Source organism: Littorina saxatilis, linkage group LG2 (genome assembly GCF_037325665.1).
Source record: "Littorina saxatilis isolate snail1 linkage group LG2, US_GU_Lsax_2.0, whole genome shotgun sequence".
Taxonomy (NCBI): Eukaryota; Metazoa; Mollusca; class Gastropoda; order Littorinimorpha; family Littorinidae; genus Littorina; species Littorina saxatilis.
Window position 1 is genome coordinate 86,422,609 of NC_090246.1, and position 23,171 is coordinate 86,445,779.

At 42.0% G+C, this 23,171-nt stretch overlaps 1 protein-coding gene across 1 annotated transcript in view; it reads right to left on the reverse strand.

Annotated features, from left to right (window-relative positions):
• Nucleotides 1-7,774: 7,774 nt before the first annotated feature.
• LOC138960009 (uncharacterized) overlaps nt 7,775-23,171 on the reverse strand; it is a gene marked incomplete in the record, with an annotated part of 74,958 nt that continues 59,561 nt past the window's right edge. The window contains 3 exon segments of the mRNA XM_070331727.1: nt 7,775-11,282; nt 12,007-12,178; nt 15,560-15,796. Of these exon segments, the coding sequence (XP_070187828.1) occupies nt 11,045-11,282; nt 12,007-12,178; nt 15,560-15,796 (647 nt within the window).

Here is a 23,171-nt window from a genome sequence, read left to right on the forward strand (position 1 = left end):
TGGAGGGCTGTAACCGTACAAAAATGTACATCAGAATCTCCAAGAGCCATAAAAATGCTCAAGAAAGGAATATTGAGTCCGTGCTGTCCGAAGGGGGAGGACTGACTGACTGCCCCCCCCCCTGTCTGCTGCCACCACTTGAAGGCATACCTGAACACTGTGGCAGTCCATCTAGGCAAGGTTGACCTCAACAAGTCATTACCCCTACCAAAGTTGATAGACATTCTTTCTTCCTTTATATAAATTAATCAGTGTTTAACGTCGTATATAACCGTTCAAGGTTAAAGGGCGACGAAGCAGAAAGATAAGAACAAGAGCCCTTAGATTTAATGATCTCAAGCAATCCGTGCAAGTCAGAAAAAATCTTCAAAACTCGAACAGATCAAAAGGCTAAATATGGCTCTAGGGGAGCCAAAATAGTGATTAAGATTCGAACGGTGAATCAAAGTTGGTAACTCCAGATTCCGCTTATATGCCAGAAAACCCAAAAGAAACCTAAGTGCCATAGATCAGTCTTTCTCCGAAAATCTGTCTAAAGCAAAATTAGCAGAAAAAACACTTACTCCCACTTCTCACAGAAGCTACCCGAGTAAGCATGGCCGATTTCCGTGTTGATCAGCAAGGCTAGTTAAGTAAAAGAGTCAAAGAATCCAATCACAAAAACCCTAAAACTAGGAGCAAAGTCCAAGAAAGGACTGAAGATCAGCTTTCAGCAAGCCTAAAGTAGGCCCTCTTAAACTTGCTGGTTATAAAGCCACCAAGAGAAAAATTAGCACCGAGCTGTCTCAGTAAAACCGAAATCACATAATGTCTTAAACAAAGACGTGGGGGAAAAAGAACGGAAAGCCAAAATAGGTGGCTCGCCACCTTCATTGTACCGAGAGAAGAGGAGTTCTATCCGTTAAAACATAAGCCATCTGTTCCAAGCCAGACAACAAGACAAGTACCAGTCCAGAGTTGACGGGCAGAAGAGCCCGAGCAACTCAAAAATATCCTTACAGTAGACACCCGTGAGAAACGAGTGTGAGCAAAACCGGAGCCCTCTTGCCAGCCTAACGAGGTCTGGCAACCCAGAAAGAACGGGCCCAAACTGTGCGACCGGCAGGCCGCTCAAAGTAAAACAAGAGTATAAATTTCCATGCCCGGCAGTCGGGCGACGAAGATAAGCAAAAGGCGACAGTACCAAAAGGCAAAAACTCATATTAGAAATTTCTCCCATTCCCCCGAAGGAACAAAAACACCACAGTGTTAACGGCAGAAGGCTAAACCATCCTGAAACCGGAAGCCACAGCCGCAAAAGCGTTAGCAAAATCGGCCACGGATTGGCAAATATCAGAACCAACCGGATGCCTAAACATGCACCAGAAGATCCTATTGTACCTTGAAGCCGCTTAAGCCACCAGTGCCACTGCACTTGACAGCCTAGACGGCAATTTGAATTCAGTGCAACCACCTCTGCGGAAGCACCGTCTTCTGAACAGCCGACTGGCACTCCCGTGCCCTCCGGAAGCTGACCCCCTGCTTGACTCCCATAGTCAAACAAAGAGCCAGCTATACTGTTCTCTTCCTGCCCCCCGGGCGGAAGCGGAAGACGCACACCCTTACCGCATTCTAAAGAAGCGGGTGGTTGCGCAAATCTTCCGTTCGCTCTCCAAGGTTCCTAACCGCCACCGACCTGCTGCCAATGCAGTCAGAGCCAGCCTCAGCTTCGGAACTTTCACCCACAAAGCCAGAGCCCGGAGTTACTTTCTCTTGGAGACGCTCTACCCTTTCTCCGGAGAACCCGGATACTTGGGTAGAAGACATACCTTTAAACTGGTGTGAACCACCGGGAACCGGAACACAGGCCACAAGCGAAGGCGTGGTCCCATCATCCCATTCCGCATGAACATCAGCCTGAGACACAGTAGCAGACGGCGCAGGCGAACGTTGGCAAGAGACGAAACCCCCGTCACACCGGAAGCAAACGCATCTCCGCCCGCGTGGAAGCAATCTCCCCCGCCAAGGAAGAAACCTGTGAACTTAAAGAGAGCAACAATGTCGCCCCGTCCGCAGACGCAAGACCGGGAAACACAGAAACCAAGGAAGCCTAAGCGGGCTTATCCACAGGAGAAACCTTGTCTAAAGGTTTAGCCGTCAAAAACGGAGTAGGAGGCATGACGACCAAAACATCGATATTTTTTTTTTTTTTTTTTTTTTTTTTTTTTTTTTTGCAAAGACAGTTCATGAACCGAAACAAAAGCCTGTCCGGAAGCCTATGCTTTCCCAGGTGTTTACTTTGTCGGCGGAGAACCAGCAGTTACTCGTTTAGACGACTGCCGCTTCTTGGCGTTACCCGCCATGACCAAAAACAACTCACGAAAAATTTTGTAAACAAGAAAATTTCACAAGTTCAATTTAAGGTCAAAAACGCCCACAAACACAAGCAAAAAACAGAAAGATCTCACCTCAACATGTAGAGACGATAAGACAAGCAAGAAGATACCAAGAGGTAAGTGACCAAGTCCGTAGACGAAGTGACAGATGGCTGAACACAGCCAGAGCGTACAAAAACACGACCAGTCCCACTGCTCGCTGAGTATGGAATGATGCATATGGCGGCGTATGCGCGCGCATACGGAAGTATGTATTAATATGGCCTTATGGGTATTGGTCACTCTTTTTTTAGAGGGGCTTCCCTTGTTACCAAGGGGATGCGTACAGCGTTACCAGCACTGAACTAGAGTTAATTGCTATATGTGAGTTGGGTAAGATATGTAATTTAATGGCAGTTTTGGTATCTACAAATACTCTCTCAATCAATGCACGCATGCCTGTTCCACCACTGTGGGACAATATTTACTGTAACTTGGTCACACGCTCAACTTTCCAATGTAACTAAATACAACAAAAACTCATGGCAACTAATGCTTTCAGACGGTAACACCTACTGCTGATATAATTTGGAAACTACAGCTTGTTTGAATTCAGTGAAAAGACATACAAACATCAACATTTTATACTTCATGTAGAATTTTCACAAGTGTATTCATGGTACATGAAACTGGAATTAACGGCTGAGCTTCAGTATTTAAAAATTTCATAAAACGATGAATCAATTCTCACATTTTAAAACCAAATTCATCAAGGAAGTAAAAAAATAAAATAAAACGAAGGTAATCTTGAATCAATACGCTACGAGGAAAAATTCAAACGCTGTCAAATGTGGAATATCCATCACAACCGTTGACGTGTGTGAGTAAAGTACAAAATAGCAGGTAATCAACGTGCTGCCAATCCAACATAGCTGTATATGCCTGAGTGATTGAGACATCGTGCATCCAAGCTAGAGAATATTACCTCCCAGCTGCGGGTCCCTGCCTAAACAAAATAAAAAAAAAACTTTGTTTAAAATGAGTTTACCATTAAAATTTGAATGAAAGGAGATGGTAGTGGGGAACTGTGCTAATGTGCAGGTCTGTTGTTGTTTTTTCTGTCTTCAAAGAGCTGTCCACTTTACTTTCTTCAAAGAGCTGTCCACTTTAACCAAAGTCAACCTTAGCTTACACTTCGATGAATTAACTTTAGTACTGGCTCAACCTACATCAGTTTTTGATAAGAAAACTGACAAATCAAAACAAATGTTTATGGAAAGTTAAACTGGTAAGTGACCAGACTTTTTAGAGAATGACTGCATGCACATCTGGTCTGTTTCAATGGTCCATCTCAAATCTAACTGTAAACAATGCGATAAGTACAACAGGGCATAACCACAGGTTCTCTTTTCGTACACAATTTGTATGCCTAGCTGCCACATACAGCACAACAAAACATCACCAAACAAATGATCAGCTTCAATGTCTTCTGATACAGTAGTAATATTATTTTATCATTTGCACAATATGTCGCTAAACCGTTTCTGTAGATCAATTATTTGCACAATACATCACCAACTTGTTACTCTGCAGGCATACCAATATAAAAAAAAAATTCAAACACGCACAAACACACGTTGAAAATAACATACTTCAGTTGGCGGAGATAGTACTCCAAAAGAACTAGACAATTTAATAATAGCTTTTCTTTACAAATTCGTATGCATTGATTTACATCAAAGAGATTCATCACTATCGTCACAGTATGCTAAAAACGCCTGGCAGATGTAATTTTCGCTAACACTTTACAATTTAAACACAAAGGCATGCCCACAAACAAAAACAGAATTGAAAAGAAAAGCAGAAGAAAGAAAAAAAGTAAGTAAATGCCTAAATTAAAGGTGAACAACAGATTTACATAATTCCTGTCTTGACTGACCAAGTGACTAGCAAAAAATGTGTCTAACGTATCAATTTTCCTTGCTTGGTTTTCAAGAATGCAAATGCCGTTAGCAATGAAAATGTTTTTGTGTGCATAGCTGAGGCTTCTATAAACAGTAATCTTGATCATTCTCTGTACATACCTACAGTCAAAAAAAAGTTTTAAAAAAGTAAAAAGAAAGTCCGCCAATGAAACGAAGAAAAAGGCATAAAACAAGTTGCTGGTAACAGCAGACATTTTTAGGTGTTCTAGCAGTATGTCTATCTCAAAGCCTTTGTGTCACTTTCAAACACAGGTCTAGTTATGTTTTATTTTGCTTTATTGAGTTATCTCTTCAAATCTATTTATACCGGCTCTAAATTCTTTCTTTCTTTATTTGGTGTTTAACGTCGTTTTCAACCGTTCAAGGTTATATCGCGACGGGGAAAGGGGGTGATGGGATAGTGCCACTTGTCAATTGTTTCTTGTTCACAAAAGCACTAATCAAAAATTTGCTCCAGGGGCTTGCAACGTAGTACAATATATTACCTTACTTAACATTTCTTACATACTGCTTGACTAAAATCTTTACAAACATTGACTATATTCTACTGGCTCTAAATCAGCTCAAATCTTCATAATAGTTTTTAATACGTTGTATGTCAAGAATATTGCAAAGGGCATTTAAATCAAGGAGTCCATCAAGTACACATGCTACTGCTGCCAAATAGCTGAACCAACCCTGCTTGGATAAAAGAGAAGCACATGCTAACTTGCTCAAATTGCTTGCACTATAAATGCTGAAATTAATGTACATTCCAGACTTTTTCTCACAGGCAAAAGACATGGGTTGTTCATTTGTTCAACATTAAATTAAAACATTAACAAATTAAAAAGCGACACTGAAACAGGGACAGAGATATGGAAAAAGAAAGAAAGGGTCCGTCAATTCTTCTAATCATGTGCACAAAATGAAACCATTCGAAGACAACAAAAAGTTGTCAAACGCACTGTATCAGACAAAATCCAAATTCAGAAACACAGATCATACATAAACCAAAAATTGTGCGACACAGAACATACGTAAACCAGTAAACCACATCAAGATTTCTCTCTGTTCTCTCTAAACCGTGACAGCAACTAAATGAGGCAAGGGAAAGTCGGACAAATGAAAAATACTGCCTTGGCATACAGCACTATTCCAACAAGGAACATAAAACCAATACATCCAGTGGTTTCTATGTATCAAAAATATATCATGCACACACATTTCTAGTCTCCAAACAACACAATTCCAATGTCTGTGCCCATTACTACAGTTTTGACCTATTGCTTGTTCAGCATATGTTCAGGGAAAAGATAGCCACAGATGTAATGCTTCAAGTTCAACAGTGGCTTAACAAACTTTCTTTCTTTATTTGGTGTTTTACGTCGTTTTCAACCACGAAGGTTATATCGCGACGGGGGAAGGGGGGGAGATGGGATAGAGCCACTTGTCAATTGTTTCTTGTTCACAAAAGCACTAATGAAAAATTTGCTCCAGGGGCTTGCAACGTAGTACATAGAGATTACACAACGTCATCGAGTGAGGGACCGAAAAATATTGAAACTCGAGGATGATTTTTTTGTGGTATCAACCGAGACCGTAGGTCGAGGTTGATACCACACAAAAAAATCATCCGAGAGTTTCAATATTTTTTGGTCCCTCACAAGATGACGTTTGTGTAATTTGTGTATACAATGATAAATTGATTGTATACAATGATCAATCTCTATACCTTCCTGTCACTGGAAGCAGCAACACTTGAAAGCATAAGTTCCCTTGACAAACGTCATTTATGATTGGCGTCATCTATGAATGACATCACTGTCTAGACAAGACAAGTGCCGGTATCGGCAAACCTTGTCGCGGCAAAGGGCTATGACCCGTGCCTTGATACCATTGAGATCATAGGAGATGCACAGCAGTGCCGATACCAGGTTTCTTTAGCTTCACTTTAAAATGATATCAGAACGATAGTTATTCACTTGAAAGTGAACACAGGAGAGTTGTATGCAATGTATTACCTTACTGGGAGAATGCAAGTTTCCAGTACACAGGACTTAACATTTCTTACATACTGCTTGACTAAAATCTTTACAAAAATTGACTATATTCTATACAAGCAACACTTAACAAGGGTAAAAGGAGAAACAGAATCCGTTAGTCGCCTCTTACGACATGCTGGGGAGCATCGGGTAAATTCTTTCTCGTCCCAACCAATATGGGACTCCCCCTAACCCGCGGGGGGTGGCTTAACAAACAAACAAAACATGCACACATTAGGCTGTATAACAACTGCATACACATTAAAGAGCAATAATACTAAACTTATTTGTAAAAAAAACCAAAAACAAACCACAAACAAAAAATGTATAGATTCAGGCGGCCACATTTCTGCTAGCACATGTATATATGCATCCTCACTTTTTGACACATATGCATCCATCCTCACTTATCAACACAAACACACAACATGGCAGTATCCAAACGAGCAGGTACACACACCCACACATCTTTCTTTCTTTCTTTATTTGGTGTTTAACGTCGTTTTCAACCACGAAGGTTATATCGCGACGGGGAAAGGGGGGGAGATGGGATAGAGCAAATTGTTAATTGTTTCTTGTTCACAAAAGCACTAATCATCGGGTAAATCATCGTCCCAACCAATATGGGACTCCCCCTAACCCGCGGGGGGTATCCTCACTTAACACAAACACACAACATGGCAGTATCCAAACGAGCAGGTACACACACCCACACATGTGGATGCCCACTTGACAATACTGTGTGATACCCAAGTGATACCCAAATGCAACTGAATTAGCACCTCACAGCATTCAGTGTGATATAAGGCAAAATATCACAAGAATTCTGTGGCTGGGGTGATAATGGAGTACATGTGTGATGGCAAAGTGATTTTGTTCCTTCTCGGTAAAGATGCAGGTGTAATTAATCGCTTTACGAGCGTTTGTTTGTTTGTTTGTTTGTTTATTTGTTGCTTAACGTCCAGCCGACTACGCAGAGCCATATCAGGACGAGGAAGGGGGGGATGAAGGGGGCCACTTGTCAAGCGATTCCTGTTTACAAATGCACTAACCCATTACTTGTGTCCCAGCAGGCTTTAGTAAAACTAAATTAATACCTACTGGAAGATTACCAGTTTCCAGTGTGTTAAAATAGGCTTAACCTATCTACTGCTGGACTTACATCAGAACACTAACAGATTAAACTATACATGAATCGCGAGACAAGCGGCAAGAGAAGAGATTTTTGGAAAAAATACAGGTGAATGAGCAAGAAGGCAGAAAAAGGAAAAGAATTCATGAAGAAAAAGAGAGCATGACAGGAAAGAGGAACCAAAAATCTACCTAACAGCAAACTAGAAAGCTCCTGCGGTTCCAAAAACAGGAGGGGCCTTTAATTTCATAACCGCAGTGCCCCACTGCGGGACTTTACGAGCGTGGACACGATGGTTAAGAATGGTTATAACAGTTCTGTACCCACTGTTTTAATCTACCTTACGAAACATCCATAATGCTGTATTGTAAAGGAGTCAGAACACTAGATAGCAGCGAGTGTGTACTCCCATGACATACGTCACTGTTCTATGACCTGTAGAGTAATGGAGAGAAAAAAAGTTTCCACTTTTTGTGATAAGAATTTCTCAAACTAAACCCAACGAACGAATCTGTGAAAACCCATGAAGGGAGGGAACTAGATGAAGATGAAAGAGAGACATAGTGCTTGCCCATTCTGTGCCACACTGGCATCAAAATGACTCAATTGTTCAATTGCACAGATTTGTATGGACCACTCACGCAGACGCTTCAAGGAACAAGACAAAATCTTTAATCTCTGGAATCGGCCCTGTAACTGAGATCAACTTTATCTTCTGGTCGGGAGACAAAAACAACACAAACAAATACATTCAAACCACTAAACAGCTACAATTTCTTTTCGAAACTTACAGCAATGCTTAGCTAGAAATACATGTAGTGCTGAACATATCTTTAACTTGGCTTGCTTTGACTAAACAAAACTGCTTCTACTTTTGAATGAATAGAACATACCTTTTGTAGGGATCAAACAAATCAAGAGAGAATGTGTGTAAAGAAAATCTTGACGGCAACTTTACACTTACTTTGGTTAGTGTTTTGGTCAACCAAAATGTGAGAAGAAAGAAATCCACAAAGGAAGCAAGCTCACATGCCCTAGTCATCTGTTGCCTGCAGCCCAGCAAAACTAACTCTGCATTGATGTGTGCAAAACTAAGTTGGAAGAGCTTCACTGGAAGTGCTCAAGTGACCCTCCGCCAACAATCCACCCTGTGTAACAATACTGAGCCGTGCAAAATGTCCGCCATTTCATCTTGTCCTCTTCATCTAGTAGCAAAGTGTACACTCTTTTAAACCACACAAAGCATCCAACACGTCATTCACACAGGTAGACGGCTATGAGCCAAATGTGTCCGTACCACTCAAAACAAGTAATTCACACAGGCAGACAGTTATGAGCCAAATGTGTCCATATTACTATCCAACACAAGTCATTCACACAGGCAGACAGTTATGAGCCAAATGTGTCCATATTACTATCCAACACAAGTCATTCACACAGACAGAAAGCTATGAGCCAAATGTGTCCGTACCACTCAAAACAAGTCATTAACAAAGGCAGACAGTTATGAGCCATATGTGTCCGTACTATCCAACACAAGTCATTCACACAGACAGACAGTTATGAGCCAAATGTGTCCCTGAAACTGTGACTGTGAGGCAGCTACAATCAGAGAGGAGGCACTAGTGCGATTTTCAGACCCCATCCCGAAAAAAAAAAAATTAGATGCAGCATCAAGATACGAGCCGTGTAAGTGGAGTGATGTTGAATCCCCACTGTGAACCTTTCACGCAGAACAAGCGCTACCAAACAGCGAAAGTTATCACTGGCAGCAGCTTACTGACTTTTCCTCCTTACAAAAAACGTATCCTTTAAACAAACAGTACAACAACAAACAAAAACTATTCTTCGAGACTTGTTATCCCTAACGCATCTGTCAAATGAACGTTAAAAACATTTGACCAAGAGCTGCTGAGAAGAAGAAAGGTCCCTCAAGCCCTTTTGACTGCGCACCCACACAGACCCTTTAAGCTGCCAGGTTCTATGCTGCACAAAACTAGGCTCACAGGCAAAGGACTCAAAAGAACGACTTGATAAATAAAACCTAGACCGACACATGGAGAATCAGAATGGACGGAGGAAGCTGTGTGCCACCCTTCCTGCGGCTGTCCTAGGTTCAAACCTCACGTGATAGAAACCCCCACTAGTAGACAAGACCTGGAGAAAAAAAAATGACAAATCGCTTGAAAAGATCACCACTCCACAACTCCCACCACTAGCACCCCATGCAAATCATTTACACCAACGTTTTGTCATTCTCCGGCACCATTTTGTGACTAAAAATTTCATTACAGCATGATTGTGACATTGTTAAAAGTGATTTTGTAAGTAAAAATGGTAAGGTTGCGGACTATACAAGCAATGGCAGGGGTACCCTACATGCACAAATCAATTTAAATCCTTCCTTGATTTGAAGAACAAATACGTAAGTAAAACAACATCTGCAAGTCATGAACACCTTAAAAACACAATGCTATCTTTAAAAAAAAACACACACACAAGAAACTGGCATCTTGATATGTGGGGCACAATGTCATCATCAAAGTTCATCCCATACAGAAATGTCGGAATCCACAGAGTTAAAAAGTGCCATTTGGTGTTGAAGGTCCCTTTCTTGTATTTCCACATTCTAACAGCTGATTAACAACAATGGATTGATAATTATAGAAAGAAAAAAACAATCTGTGATAGGCGAGACATGTAGCCCCTTTCGTGTGACGATGTCATGGTGTGTGTATGTGTGTTTGCGAGTGTGTACACGCACGGGTGTATGTGTGACTGATGCGACCAGACGATAGCTGTGAAAAAGCTGCCATTAGTGTTGAGTAGCCCAGTAAGAAGACCAAGTCTTGCCTGTGACAAAGGACCAGCTGGACACTTGACACTACAACTCAACTCCCTGCTTCACAAGCCCACACACTGTACTGCCATAGCATGCCACGTGTCCTCACTCTCACAGCAGACAAACAGTTGATGCGGGAAGCTGACAAAAAGAACTGGGATGCTGCCAAGATCGTGCCGATGTCATCCACGGAAGTCCCGAGTCCTTTCTGTAGCCGTTAAGATTACAGGGGAGACAACCTGCCTGACGGACAAGGGCTGCCTGCTTGAAGAGGAGGGAGGGTGGAGAAGGGGCAGGGTTAAAGGGTCTCCGCCTTACAGAGGCAGCGGCAAGCTGGATACCAGCCTACTAGATACACTCATGTTCAGCTGGCTTTCCTGAGGGCACAGCTTTCTGGCACTTTCATCTCCTCCCTCAGAATACTGGCCGCAAGTCAGTGGGGAGACATAGCCATGGAGCCATAAATAGATCCCTGCGCCTTGAGTCCGAGTCTGGAGATACGCGCGCGATATAAGACTTCATATAATATAATGAGACTCCGCGACTCCCTTATAAGAGCGTTGACAGTCGCTGAAGAGCAGACACAGCCATGAAAACTCTGACACTCCCTGCATGGTGTTGGCAGCCACTCAGCCGGGGATGGAAACTCCCTCGCTCTAATCACAGTGTCCTCGGTTGGCAGGTTGTTGCCGGGCGTGTCCCGGGCGCTATCTGGGCTTGTTGCCCATGGGGGGTGGGGGTCCGCGGCTCATGGGGGGCGGGGGCTGGATGGCCATCTCCAGTTCCACCATGAGGGAGAAGTGGTCGGAGGGGATGTGGGGGTGGGGGCAGCCCAGCACCTTATTGTGGCGGAACCAGTCCTCCTCGTAGGGCCCCAGCTGGCCCAGCACACGCAGCCGCTTCTGGGAGAAGAAGATGTAGTCGATGATGCCTTTGAAGTCATACCTGTAGAAGAGAGAAAAAAAGCCATGAAGTTCAGCTAAAAAAGAATAGACATTTTTGATAAAGTTTCATGAGAATGCAGGAATATAAAATGGCCATTAAAGAGTATATATGCAGTGCCACTTTTCAGTGTAGACAATGTGCTTATCACCCATTCTGTGACCTCTACATGGAGTGGGAAGCAGAAATGAGTACCACGACTCACAAAAAAGAAGGCACTGTTGCATGCTTGTAACTATTTGTTTAACCCCTTCACTGCCACAGTATAACAGCATTATCCGAACGGTCTATGGGAAAGAAATGTGTTTAGAACCCCTACAAGTACTTGGACAGTGGTTACCTCCCATTTAGTTTTCAGAAATGTCCTGAAATGTTGTTGACACAAATCCCACGTATGAGATACGGTTATGGGCGTAGGACAAACCGAAAATGACCACGTATTACATACGGGGTGGGCAGTGAAGGGGTTAAGCGTAGCAATCTTTCGCTTGACGTAGCAGTTGGCAGCTCTGGCTTTCATTTCTGTAGAGCCTGGATCTATGCAACAACATCGTTATTTCTACCAAGCACAACATCTTTCAGATTTGAAGACTAGCTTTATTTGCTCTCAAAAATGACTACACCATACATTAACCAAGAAAATAGTGACAGCAGTGTCAGTGACTCAGGTGTAGTTGTCTTATGATCATGACAAATAGACATTAAAATCATGACGGCAGTGACTCACGTGTAGTTGGTGACGGGCATGACGTCGATGTAGGCGCGGTCCAGCTTGAAGTTGTGGTAGATGTGGGTCTTGTCTCCGTTGGACATCTTCTTCATGGCCTTCTCGTACAGGTTGTCCTTGAAGTCCATGTGGTTCACCGCCACCTTGCCGTTCGTCAGGAACTCGATCACGCCTGGAACAGTCAATCAAGTCATTGTTAGCAACATAATGTTTTGTTTGTGACAGACTAGTTAGCAACATGTTTTGTTTGTGACAGTCAATCAAGTCATTGTTAGCAACATGTTTTGTTTGTGACAGTCAATCAAGTCATTGTTAGCAACATGTTTTGTTTCTGACAGCCAATCAAGTCATTGTTAGCAACATGATGTTTTGTTTGTGACAGTCAATCAAGTCATTGTTAGCAACATGATGTTTTGTTTGTGACAGTCAATCAAGTCATTGTTAGCATCATGTTTTGTTTGTGACAGTCAATCAAGTCATTGTTAGCAACATGTTTTGTTTGTGACAGTCAATCAAGTCATTGTTAGCAACATGATGTTTTGTTTGTGACAGTCAATCAAGTCATTGTTAGCAACATGTTTTGTTTGTGACAGTCAATCAAGTCATTGTTAGCAACATGTTTTGTTTGTGACAGTCAATCAAGTCATTGTTAGCAACATGATGTTTTGTTTGTGACAGTCAATCAAGTCATTGTTAGCAACATGATGTTTTGTTTCTGACAGTCAATCAAGTCATTGTTAGCAACATGATGTTTTGTTTGTGACAGTCAATCAAGTCATTGTTAGCAACATGATGTTTTGTTTGTGACAGTCAATCAAGTCATTGTTAGCAACATGTTTTGTTTGTGACAGTCAATCAAGTCATTGTTAGCAACATGTTTTGTTTGTGACAGTCAATCAAGTCATTGTTAGCAACATGTTTTGTTTGTGACAGTCAATCAAGTCATTGTTAGCAACATGTTTTGTTTCTGACAGCCAATCAAGTCATTGTTAGCAACATGATGTTTTGTTTGTGACAGTTTATCCCTGTGTAATGTAGCATGCTAGTTACCGAAGAGAAAAGGTTCAGGACAGACAAGAAGGTAAGAGCACCACACGTCTGCACCTGACAAAAAATACACGTTCAATGACGTTTTCCCGTGTTTGCTCTCACCTGATCTAATTCCTCTCGGATATGTGGGAGATAAAATCAAGTGATTGTTTAATGTTATCAAAATGTTTTGCCTGTGACAGTCAATCAAGTCATTGTTATTGAAATGATGTTTTGCTTGTGGAAGTCAATCAAGTGATTAATTGTTATCAAATCCTGTTTTGACAGAAAGCAGGCATAACATTAAACTTGAAATTAAACGTCTTAAAACATTAACCTTTCTTGTGTATTGATTCAAAAACAGGCATGTGAAGATGACATGATGCTGACATTTTGTGGGCTGTCTTTCCTTTGTTTAACCCTGACTGGCATTGCAGAGAGTACACACTTTTTGAACTGGTGATCTATTGCAGAGGATATGTCACGAAACTGGCAGATAAGGTCAACAATTCTGATATTGAACTTACCCCACAATCTATATGAAAAAGAAAATGTCAAAAGAACTTTAAAAGTCATTAGTGGTCATTACATTCAACTACACCACAAAGCATATTTTTTCCATTGTACTTTTTCGTTTTTGTTTACCCTAATCATTCTCCTCCCCATATACCCACACACTAATTACCTTCACAAAGCCTAACACCCACATGCTCTTCCCACAGAATATGTTTCTTATCTGATAATACGGTATGCATATTGCACATTAGCATTTAGCACTGGCTGCCACTGCATTGTCACCCCTGACACAACCAAAAGGTTTGTGGTGTTCCCCAGTTTTCTGAACAGCCCTCCTGACAGTATATCAAGCAGTGCATGCATCATTAGCTGCACGTAGCTATCAGCAAGCAACAATAATAATCCATTAGTTTTCAACACCCCAGTGTTTCTGATGCTCCTCTAGGCTGTACAAGGGGGGACATAACATGTTAGTGGAAAAGTGTCTGATGCCAATCCCAAGCATTGTCTATCAACACTGGTGCCAAATGTTATCAGCGTCCATCATCACTTCACGTTTTTTGAAAAACCCACTAGTGAACAGAACAAGGTTCAGAGTTTTGTTGGCTCGGCACCACTAGGCTCCACATGAGAGGTTATCACCAACACAAAGCAGTTCTCAATGTAAAATAATGAAGATAAGGTTATCTGCCCCAGCTTACAGTTGTCAGCCAGAAGGAACAAGAGTTATGCTTTAAATAGGCAGCAGTGACCACAACAGACTCCCAGTGCCCCCACTGTTCTAGACTCTACGCCTCCAGATTAGGCTTTTGTTTGTTTGTATGTTTGTTTGCTTAACGCCCAGCCGACCACGAAGGGCCATATCAGGGCGGTGCTGCTTTGACATATAACGTGCGCCACACACAAAACAGAAGTCGCAGCATAGGCTTCGTGTCTCACCCAGTCACATTATTCTGACACCGGACCAACCAGTCCTAGCACTAACCCCATAATGCCAGACGCCAGGCGGAGCAGCCACTAGATTACCAATTTTAAAGTCTTAGGTATGACCCGGCCGGGGTTCGAACCCACTACCTCCCGATCACGGGGCGGACGCCTTACCACTAGGCCAACCGTGCCGGTAAGATTAGGCTTGCAGAGGTACCTCCGTGGACAGTGGATCCCCCATTTTAAGACCACTCAATTTAAGACTCCCTCTCTTTGAAGATCTTATTTTGTCAGATTTTCTGGTCATAACCTCAGTAACTATACCTCCATTTTAAGACTCCCTCCGTTCCCCCGAAATCGGCGTATGCTGCCTGCATGGCGGGGTAAAAACGGTCATACATGTAAAAATCCACTCGTGCTAAAATCATGAGTGAACGTGGGAGTCTAAGCCCATGAACGAAGAAGAAGAAGAAGACTCCCTCCTTTTTAACTTTGATTTTTGCTGGTCGTAAAAAGGGGGGTTCGGGCCTGGGAATGAGTAAAAGTGGTTTGGGCGTTCTGACGGGAAATTTTTTGCGTTTTAAGCATTTTTAGGGGCACATGGAGGCTCTTTTCTTACACAATTAGAAAAGGACTTTGTCGTATTTACGACGAAAGGTGCATCATTCCCAGGCCTGGGGGTTCCATTGTAATTCCTTGAGGCACGGGCGGGGATGTAGCTCAGTCGGTAGCGCGCTGGATTTGTATCCAGTTGGCCGCTGTCAGCGTGAGTTCGTCCCCACGTTCGGCGAGAGATTTATTTCTCAGAGTCAACTTTGTGTGCAGACTCTCCTCGGTGTCCGAACACCCCCGTGTGTACACGCAAGCACAAGACCAAGTGCGCACGAAAAAGATCCTGTAATCCATGTCAGAGTTCGGTGGGTTATAGAAACACGAAAATACCCAGCATGCTTCCTCCAAAAACGGCGTATGGCTGCCTTAATGGCGGGGTAAAAACGGTCATACACCTAAAAGCCGTGAGAGTTTCAGCCCATGAACGAACAAACAAACTTGAGGCACAGCAAGCAAGCCAAACACTCACCGGAGTCGGGCAGAGAGTTGAGATCTCCACAGAAGACGAAGGGGATGGAGTTACAGTTGAGGGGGCCGGGGTAGGGCAGGTGGTACTTGTGCGTGGCCTCCTCCATTAACTTCTGCAGCTCCCACATGAGCATCATGGTCTGCACCATCTTGACGTCGCTGAACTCGGGGTCCCAGTGGATGTGAGCCGTGGCCACCAGGATCAGCTGTCGCGTCAAGGGGTCCGGCAAGCTCAGGCCTGAAAACACACATGAAAAGAGAGAGACATTAGCTTCCACAGTGCAATGGTGTTTGGCGACCTGGCGGCCCTGAAGAAGTCAGCTGCATTTTTATGTGCCATGGGAGTGGACGTGTGAAAAAGTGAACGTGAAAGAAGAAGCAGTGCAAGGGTTGAACTGAAACCTTGCCATACATACACCACAAAGTCAAGAACACATCATGCTTGACAGTACTAGAGCCTAGATGAATGACAAGACTAACACACACACACACGGGCTGAAACTCCCATGTTTTTGTGTGTGTGTGCACGAGTGGCTTTTTACAGGTATGACTGTTTTTCCCCCGCGGCTTTCTCGGGGGACAAGGGTTGAACTGAAACCTGTAACTGTAGCAGAACCTGCCTGAAGGTAGATCCCAATGCATATTACACTGGAGAATACATCATGCCTGACAGAACTAAGGGCCTAGATGAATGACAAGACTAACAAGTCAAGGGTCCTACACAGTAACATTGTATCTGACAGATTTGATAAACAAAGGGAAGTTCGGTTTTGTTTTGTTTTGATTGTATCTGACAGTTTTGGGTCTAACTATAATAATAATAATAATAAAGATAGCTTATATAGCGCCGCTTCACAAATTTAACTATGCTCTTAGCGCTGTACATCGAGATATAACAATTTCAATAATATAAATACAAAGATGATATTATAATAATACACATTTACAAATATCACTCACGTGCATACATCCTCGTGCACACCACGCGCATACACACTCCCACTCATTAACAAGTGCTTCCATCCCCCTGCCACTGAGATGTTCATATACCCCCCTGGACAAGCTCACACCATGTCCGTCTCCTCTCTGGACTGTACATACACTCAGCAAGAAAAAGAAAGACTAAATGCAAATTTCATACAGAACCCTATAGCTCAATCAAAGCTGAAGCAACTATACAAAAAAGACACATTCAAACAACAAATCTAACTTCACCTCTAACAGTCTATAAAGATGGCAAGGACAATTTACAAGGATTCGCGAAAAAGGTGCGTTTTAAGGGAACTGCGGAAAGAGTCCTTAGAAGCAGAATGGCGAACGGAGGAAGGGAGAGAATTCCAGACAATGGCAGCCGCAGCATTTTCCCCAGCATTTTCGTCATGTTTAACAAGAGGCTATGGGTTGTGCATCCAAAGCATCTACCTCAAACGAGTATTTTTGTTCTTTAGATTCTACTAAATCTCAGTACATATGCAGAAAAAAGCAACGGATCATTTCAAGCTCTCAAAGTATAGCTTATAGTCACTAATACAGCCTCCTGAAGACTGACTTCCTTTCAAAACTTATTTCAACCTACAAAAAAACTCCAAGTGAAGTACCTTATCTCCTGCCATTATCTCCAAACAAACCTATTTGTTTGCAAATGTGCGCCCCCATGCCATGGTAATTTTGTGCCGGATGAAGTTGAGTTATTCATGCCAGGAATTTACGGTGATCCCAATGCCATGACTTTTAACAGGAAAGGGACAATGAGCTGGGTGCCAGCAGTGATAAAAACTCTGCTCTTCACTGTAACAGCAGGCAGTTATTATGTAACTGTAATATGGGGGGGGGGGGGGGGGGGGGGGGTAGGGAGGGGGGGGGGGAGGGAGGGAGGGGAGGGAGAGAGAGAGAAAGAGAGAGAGAGACAGAGACACAGAGAAAGGAGAGGGAGAAAGAGAGGGAGAAAGAGAGGAAGAGAGAGGAAAGAGAGAGAGAGAGGGACAGAACTGAATTATATTTGTATTTTACAGAGAACTAAATTTTATTTTACAAGGATAAAGAGAGAAAGAGAGAGAGAGAGAGAGAGACATTGAAACATTGAAACATTGAAACATTGAACTTTATTACAGGAAAGATAGCATTAGGTCCGTAGGACCTTTCTTACAGCTAGTCCTGATCTAAGCAAAATGGTTATAATCGAAATGGGAATACATAGGAACAAACTTTTTATGATGAAACGCAGACACACGCAATAATAGTAATATAAGAATAAGATCATTTTTTATCGACATGTGATATACAGATATACAACCATACATTATCAGAACACACACACACACATATATATACACGCACACGCACACGCACACACACACAGAAGATCAACTAACTTATAAGGCAAGCCAACATAACACGACACACTAACCAAATAAAAGGATCAGGTAGCAAAGTTTAAAAAAAAAAAAAATAAAAAAAATAAAAAAAACCCGTTCATGACCTAATATATACCATCTTAGATTATGAAGGAATCACCATGCCAATATAAAATGCAGTAATACTATCTTAGATACTAGAAGGAGTAATACACGAGAATGTATTCTTATCACACCAAGTTGACGCAAGACACATACATGCACATTTTCAGAAGGATAAAAGGCACACACACGTTTGAGCAATGTGTGTGTGCCTTTTATCCTTCTGAAAATGTGCATGTATGTGTCTTGCGTCAGAGACAGAGAGAGAGAGATAGAGAGAGAGAGAGATAGCCTATCTCTGTGACTCACACAGCCAATATTTTCATAATATCTCTGTGACTCACACAGCCAATATTTTCATAAATGAAAGAGATTTCTATGTGTTGTACCAATGTCTTATGAGTGCAGAGACACTGTGGATTCAGAGTTTTCATCTTTACATGTATTTGACAGGCATCCAGTTGGCAAGAGAAGGTTAACAAATTCTCATTGTGCTAAATTTGACCAATCCTCTAAAACTTAATTATGCCAAGCCAAAACAAAACAAAAAATCAATGGTTTTCCTCCCCTCCATCCTGACCATTCCTTCACCCCCTAGAAATGTTCAATCTCATGGGGCATACCGGTCCACGGGAAAGAAGAAAACCATATGGTCATCCCAATTGGTCATGGCCTTCCCAACACACAATATTATTCTTCAATGATGTCACCACTCTGAATAATGAATTAATAAGCATTGTGTGTATGACAGTTTTTTGCTTTACTAGTCAGCGTTATCAGGGAGTTCTATTTTGATCCAGGGCTTAAGGGGAGGTGTTTGAGAGAAAAAATAAAACCAAAACAAACAAAACTACTCTAGTTAAGTGATTGAAATAAGTGACAAGTAAATGACATGGCCAAGCTTAAAGGCATGGGTACAAAATGTCTGCATGACATTTTTATCAAGAATAATCATAACCCCCCCCCCCCCCCCCCCCCACCAAAAAAAAAAAAAAACCAAAAAAAAAAAACCTACCACCAAAGTCGAGAGAGAGAGAGAGAGAGAGAGAGAGAGAGAGAGAGAGAGAGAGAGAGAGAGAGAGAGAGAGAGAGAGAGAGAGAGAGAGAGAGAGAGAGAGAGAGAGAGAGAGAGAGAGAAGGGGGGGGGGGGGGGGAGGAGAGAATTGAATTGAATTGAACTTTATTTAACAAGGATTAAGATTTAAGGCTATCCCTTTTCTTACAATCTGTCCTTGGGACGCATAGACACACAATTAGAGAGAGAGAGAGAGAGAGAGAGAGAGAGAGAGAGAGAGAGAAAGAGAAAGAGAGAGAGAGAGAGAGAGAGAGAGAGAGAGAGAGAGAGAGAGACGTCAGCACACACACACACAGAATTTCAGGGGATGCTTGAATTAATTCAAAGTGATCAGTTTCCATCCAATCACTGATGTAACCTGATTCAAATATTAGATGTAAACAAAAGTTTAAAGAGAAAGTTTCAATGTTTTGCTGATATAACCTAACACCAATACCCCTTTCGTCTGATATTGAACAAAGCCCTCTGGGTTCAAAATCCAATTCATGACATCATTACAAACTGAAACCCAACACCGACATAACAAGCACATACCTGCGCATAAACACTAAAAAAGAAACACACTCCCACAAACAAACACACACACAAACACTCACACAAACACACACGCACAAACACACACACAAACACACACTCTATAATTTGCCTGCTCGCAAGTGCAACAGTTCCCAGCAAATCGATCATGTCAGACGAAGAACAGTTTCTCCTTTTACCTACATGACATGTGGGTGGACATGCAGAAACGAAAATAAAGGTATCCATTATCTACAGCAGCTAGCAGCAAGGGAGTCAGACAGACGAAGACTCCTTGAAACACATGGGGTTGTACAGAGGAACCTTAAGACCTCAAACAAATCTGAGAAAATGCGATCTTAGAAAGGAGGGAGTCTTAAAATGGAGGCAAATCTAGAGGTTATGAACAAAACATCTATGAAACCAGGTTCCAAAATGGGAGGTGGTTTTAAATTCGGGGGAGGAGGTGGTATGAAAGGGGGGGGGGGGGGGGGGGGGGGGGTCCACTGTACAGAGGAGAGACGTGAATGATGACTTGCTGTTAGAAAATGGCACGCTTTCTCTGTTCTTATTTGCAGGTTCCACTCGGAGTGGGCGGGAGCATCTTGTTACTCCCCGTTACTACCCCGGCTCGTTACTCCCCCGGCTTCTTACTAACCCTAACCCCAACCCAAAGGGGGAGTAACGAGCCGGGGGAGTAACGAGCTGATCCCGAGTGGGCTATGTTGGTGTTTATTCTGCCCACTGCTTGCATACATGTAGTAGCAGCGCCATTCCCGTTTAAACAAATGACTCTGCATTTGGAGGTCTTTGGTTTTCCCTCTAAATATAGGTCCCTGGTTTAAAGAAGGTGTTGTTTTTTGCTCGTGTGTGTTTCTATTTCAGTGTGTGTTTTGCCCGTTGACTGACCAGTGCTAAATAGCTGTGGCAACAATGACTTGTTTTGGCAGACCTCGAGTATTGTAGGAACTGTCACCACCTTGGTGTGGGTTCCTCAGTGCTATATCCGGGCCATTTACAATAAGAGAAACATGCTGTTCTAAATTTCTAGTAGCTTTAGTATTTGACAATGGAGAGGCAGGGTTTTTCCCCGCATTTCGTAGAGGCTAGGAAATGGGAGGGGAGGGGGAGGAGGTCTTGACGGTTTGTCGGGAAGAAATGACCCTTGTTTTATTGAAAACAGTTCTGACAAAGACCTGGTAATCAGTCGTCACATTTGACTTAAAAAGACAGTTTTGTGTGGAAGAATAGTCGGTCAGAACTCTGTTTCAAGGCATGACGATATGATATATTGATAAATAATACACTGTAGCACATTTATCATTTTATTTGTTTATTTATATATATTCGGTCAGATCACTCGTTCATGGAACAAAGTATTCGATCATCTCGCAGTTTAGTGACCAGTACGGTTTGTTTGCGTGGCTGCCCCTTTAAATCAGATTTCGTGGACTTGCATGTAAACATGTGGGATGCGGGAGAGAGTGGACACTGCAGTTATTCTGAGCTGCCAAGGTCACGTAGGAGTGGAGTCCACTGAATGTGTGTGCAATTTGTCAAGCCTGGTCCCTGTATGTTCCAGAGCTGACCAGCTTTTCAGAACGCTGTTGAAATCCTGCAACATGTATCTCCTGGTCACTTTTGGTTTAAACAAATTTTATTCAGAATTTCTTCGCATGAACAGTTCGAAACACACAGCTAGGACACGCACTCAAGCAAATGCTTATATCACGTGACCAGAACAATACTAAATTACACACATTTTCGTAATGATGGACATAACAACAATAAACCAGAAGAACAAATTGAAAGAATGATGGGGAACTAAATAGGAACAAAAGAATCTACAGAAGAGAAAAAAGAAAAGGGAGGGGGAGGGGGAAGAAAGTACTAACAACCACAAGGAGAGACTAGGACGAAAGCGCATAGGAAGAGAGCATCAAGTCTAAGACATGCAACATGTAAATTCAAGTAAATGTAACAATTTTTTATGGAAGGCAGTAATTCGTTAACATATAAAATACGAGACAAACGATAATAATCATTACTTATACGCTGCTTATGTAATCAAATACGATAACACAGAGAGAGGCAGTGTGGAGGTACACATACGCCTGCCCACACACATATACACTATCAATGCGTGAACACATCCATCAAATCAGTCGACCAGATTTGTTTGTTTGTTTATTTGGTGTTTAACGTCGTTTTCAACCACGAAGGTTATATCGAGTCGACCAGATTTAACAATAAACGATTGGACAGACTCAAATATCAATATGTTATTACGAACAGAATATTGCTCGCTACCTTTTAATAATATTTCCATGCGTCTGAAGTGAACAGGCAACGAATTGATTGTTGTCAGACGAGCATCTGGATACAATACAATACAATACAATACAATAAACTTTATTAATCTCTAAAAGAGAAATTGCATTGCTGAGCTTTTGTGTCCGTAATAAAACATACATAAAACATTCAAAAATAAACATTTGTTCTTTGTCATTCATACATTCTTGTGTTCTTATACAAAGTGCAGTTTAATAAATAATGTTCGGCTGTTTCATTTGGATCACCACAAACACACTGTGCGTTATCTTTTAGATGGCGTGTACACAAGTCTGAATTAAGGTTACTAATATTTAAACGCATTCTGCAGTGTTGAACTTCTGTCTGTCGTTTTCCAAAATAATAATAAGCTGGTACACTAGTATGATCAGGACTTTGTAAATAATGCTTAAACTCGCTTATTGAATTTGTTGTTTTAATCACATCAGGCAAATTATTCCATAAAACTGTGGAGAATGGAATGAAGGATGTTCGGAATATGTCTGTCCTATGTGCTGGTACGAATCTTTCGAATGGTCGTCTTCTGTGGTAGGGATTTAGTGAAGAGACTAGTGGTGGCAAGAGGTTAATTAAATATTGTGGACATTTACCATGAACCATTTTGTGAAATAAAATTAATTTGTCGTTTTCAGCGTTCCTTTAAACTACAAAAACCACTTTCTTTGTAAATCTTATCATGGCTTGTTCCCCGCACACCGCCAATTATAACACGTAATGCTTCAAGGTGTAATTTTTCAAGTGTTTTTGACAAGGCTTCGGTACAATTGTCCCATAACACATCAGGCTCAGCGTAGTCACTTTTCATTCCTAATAAATGCAACTCTGCATAGGAAGCAGTGAGGATGTTGACTGTTGGTATGTGTCTAAGTGGAGGGATGGTCTGGCAGATCTGGGATGGTCTGGCAGATCTGGGATGGTCTGGCAGATCTGGGATAGTGAGACCAACTATTTGCACTGAAAGGCTCACAAAACCTTTTTTTTTTTTTTTAATTTTTTAAACCATATCATTATACATTATCACTCAGTCCATCAGTTTACTGCATTCAAAATTCTGACGTCCTCAGTAGAAGGGAATTTGTGCCAGAATTATAATGAATGCTATGGCTGTAACTGTAGCAGAACCTGCCTGAAGGTAGCTCCCAGTGATTGACATATGCTCCGTTGCAGCTGGGTGATCTCATCGACACTCTTAAGAGTTTATAGAACTGAATAGTTTC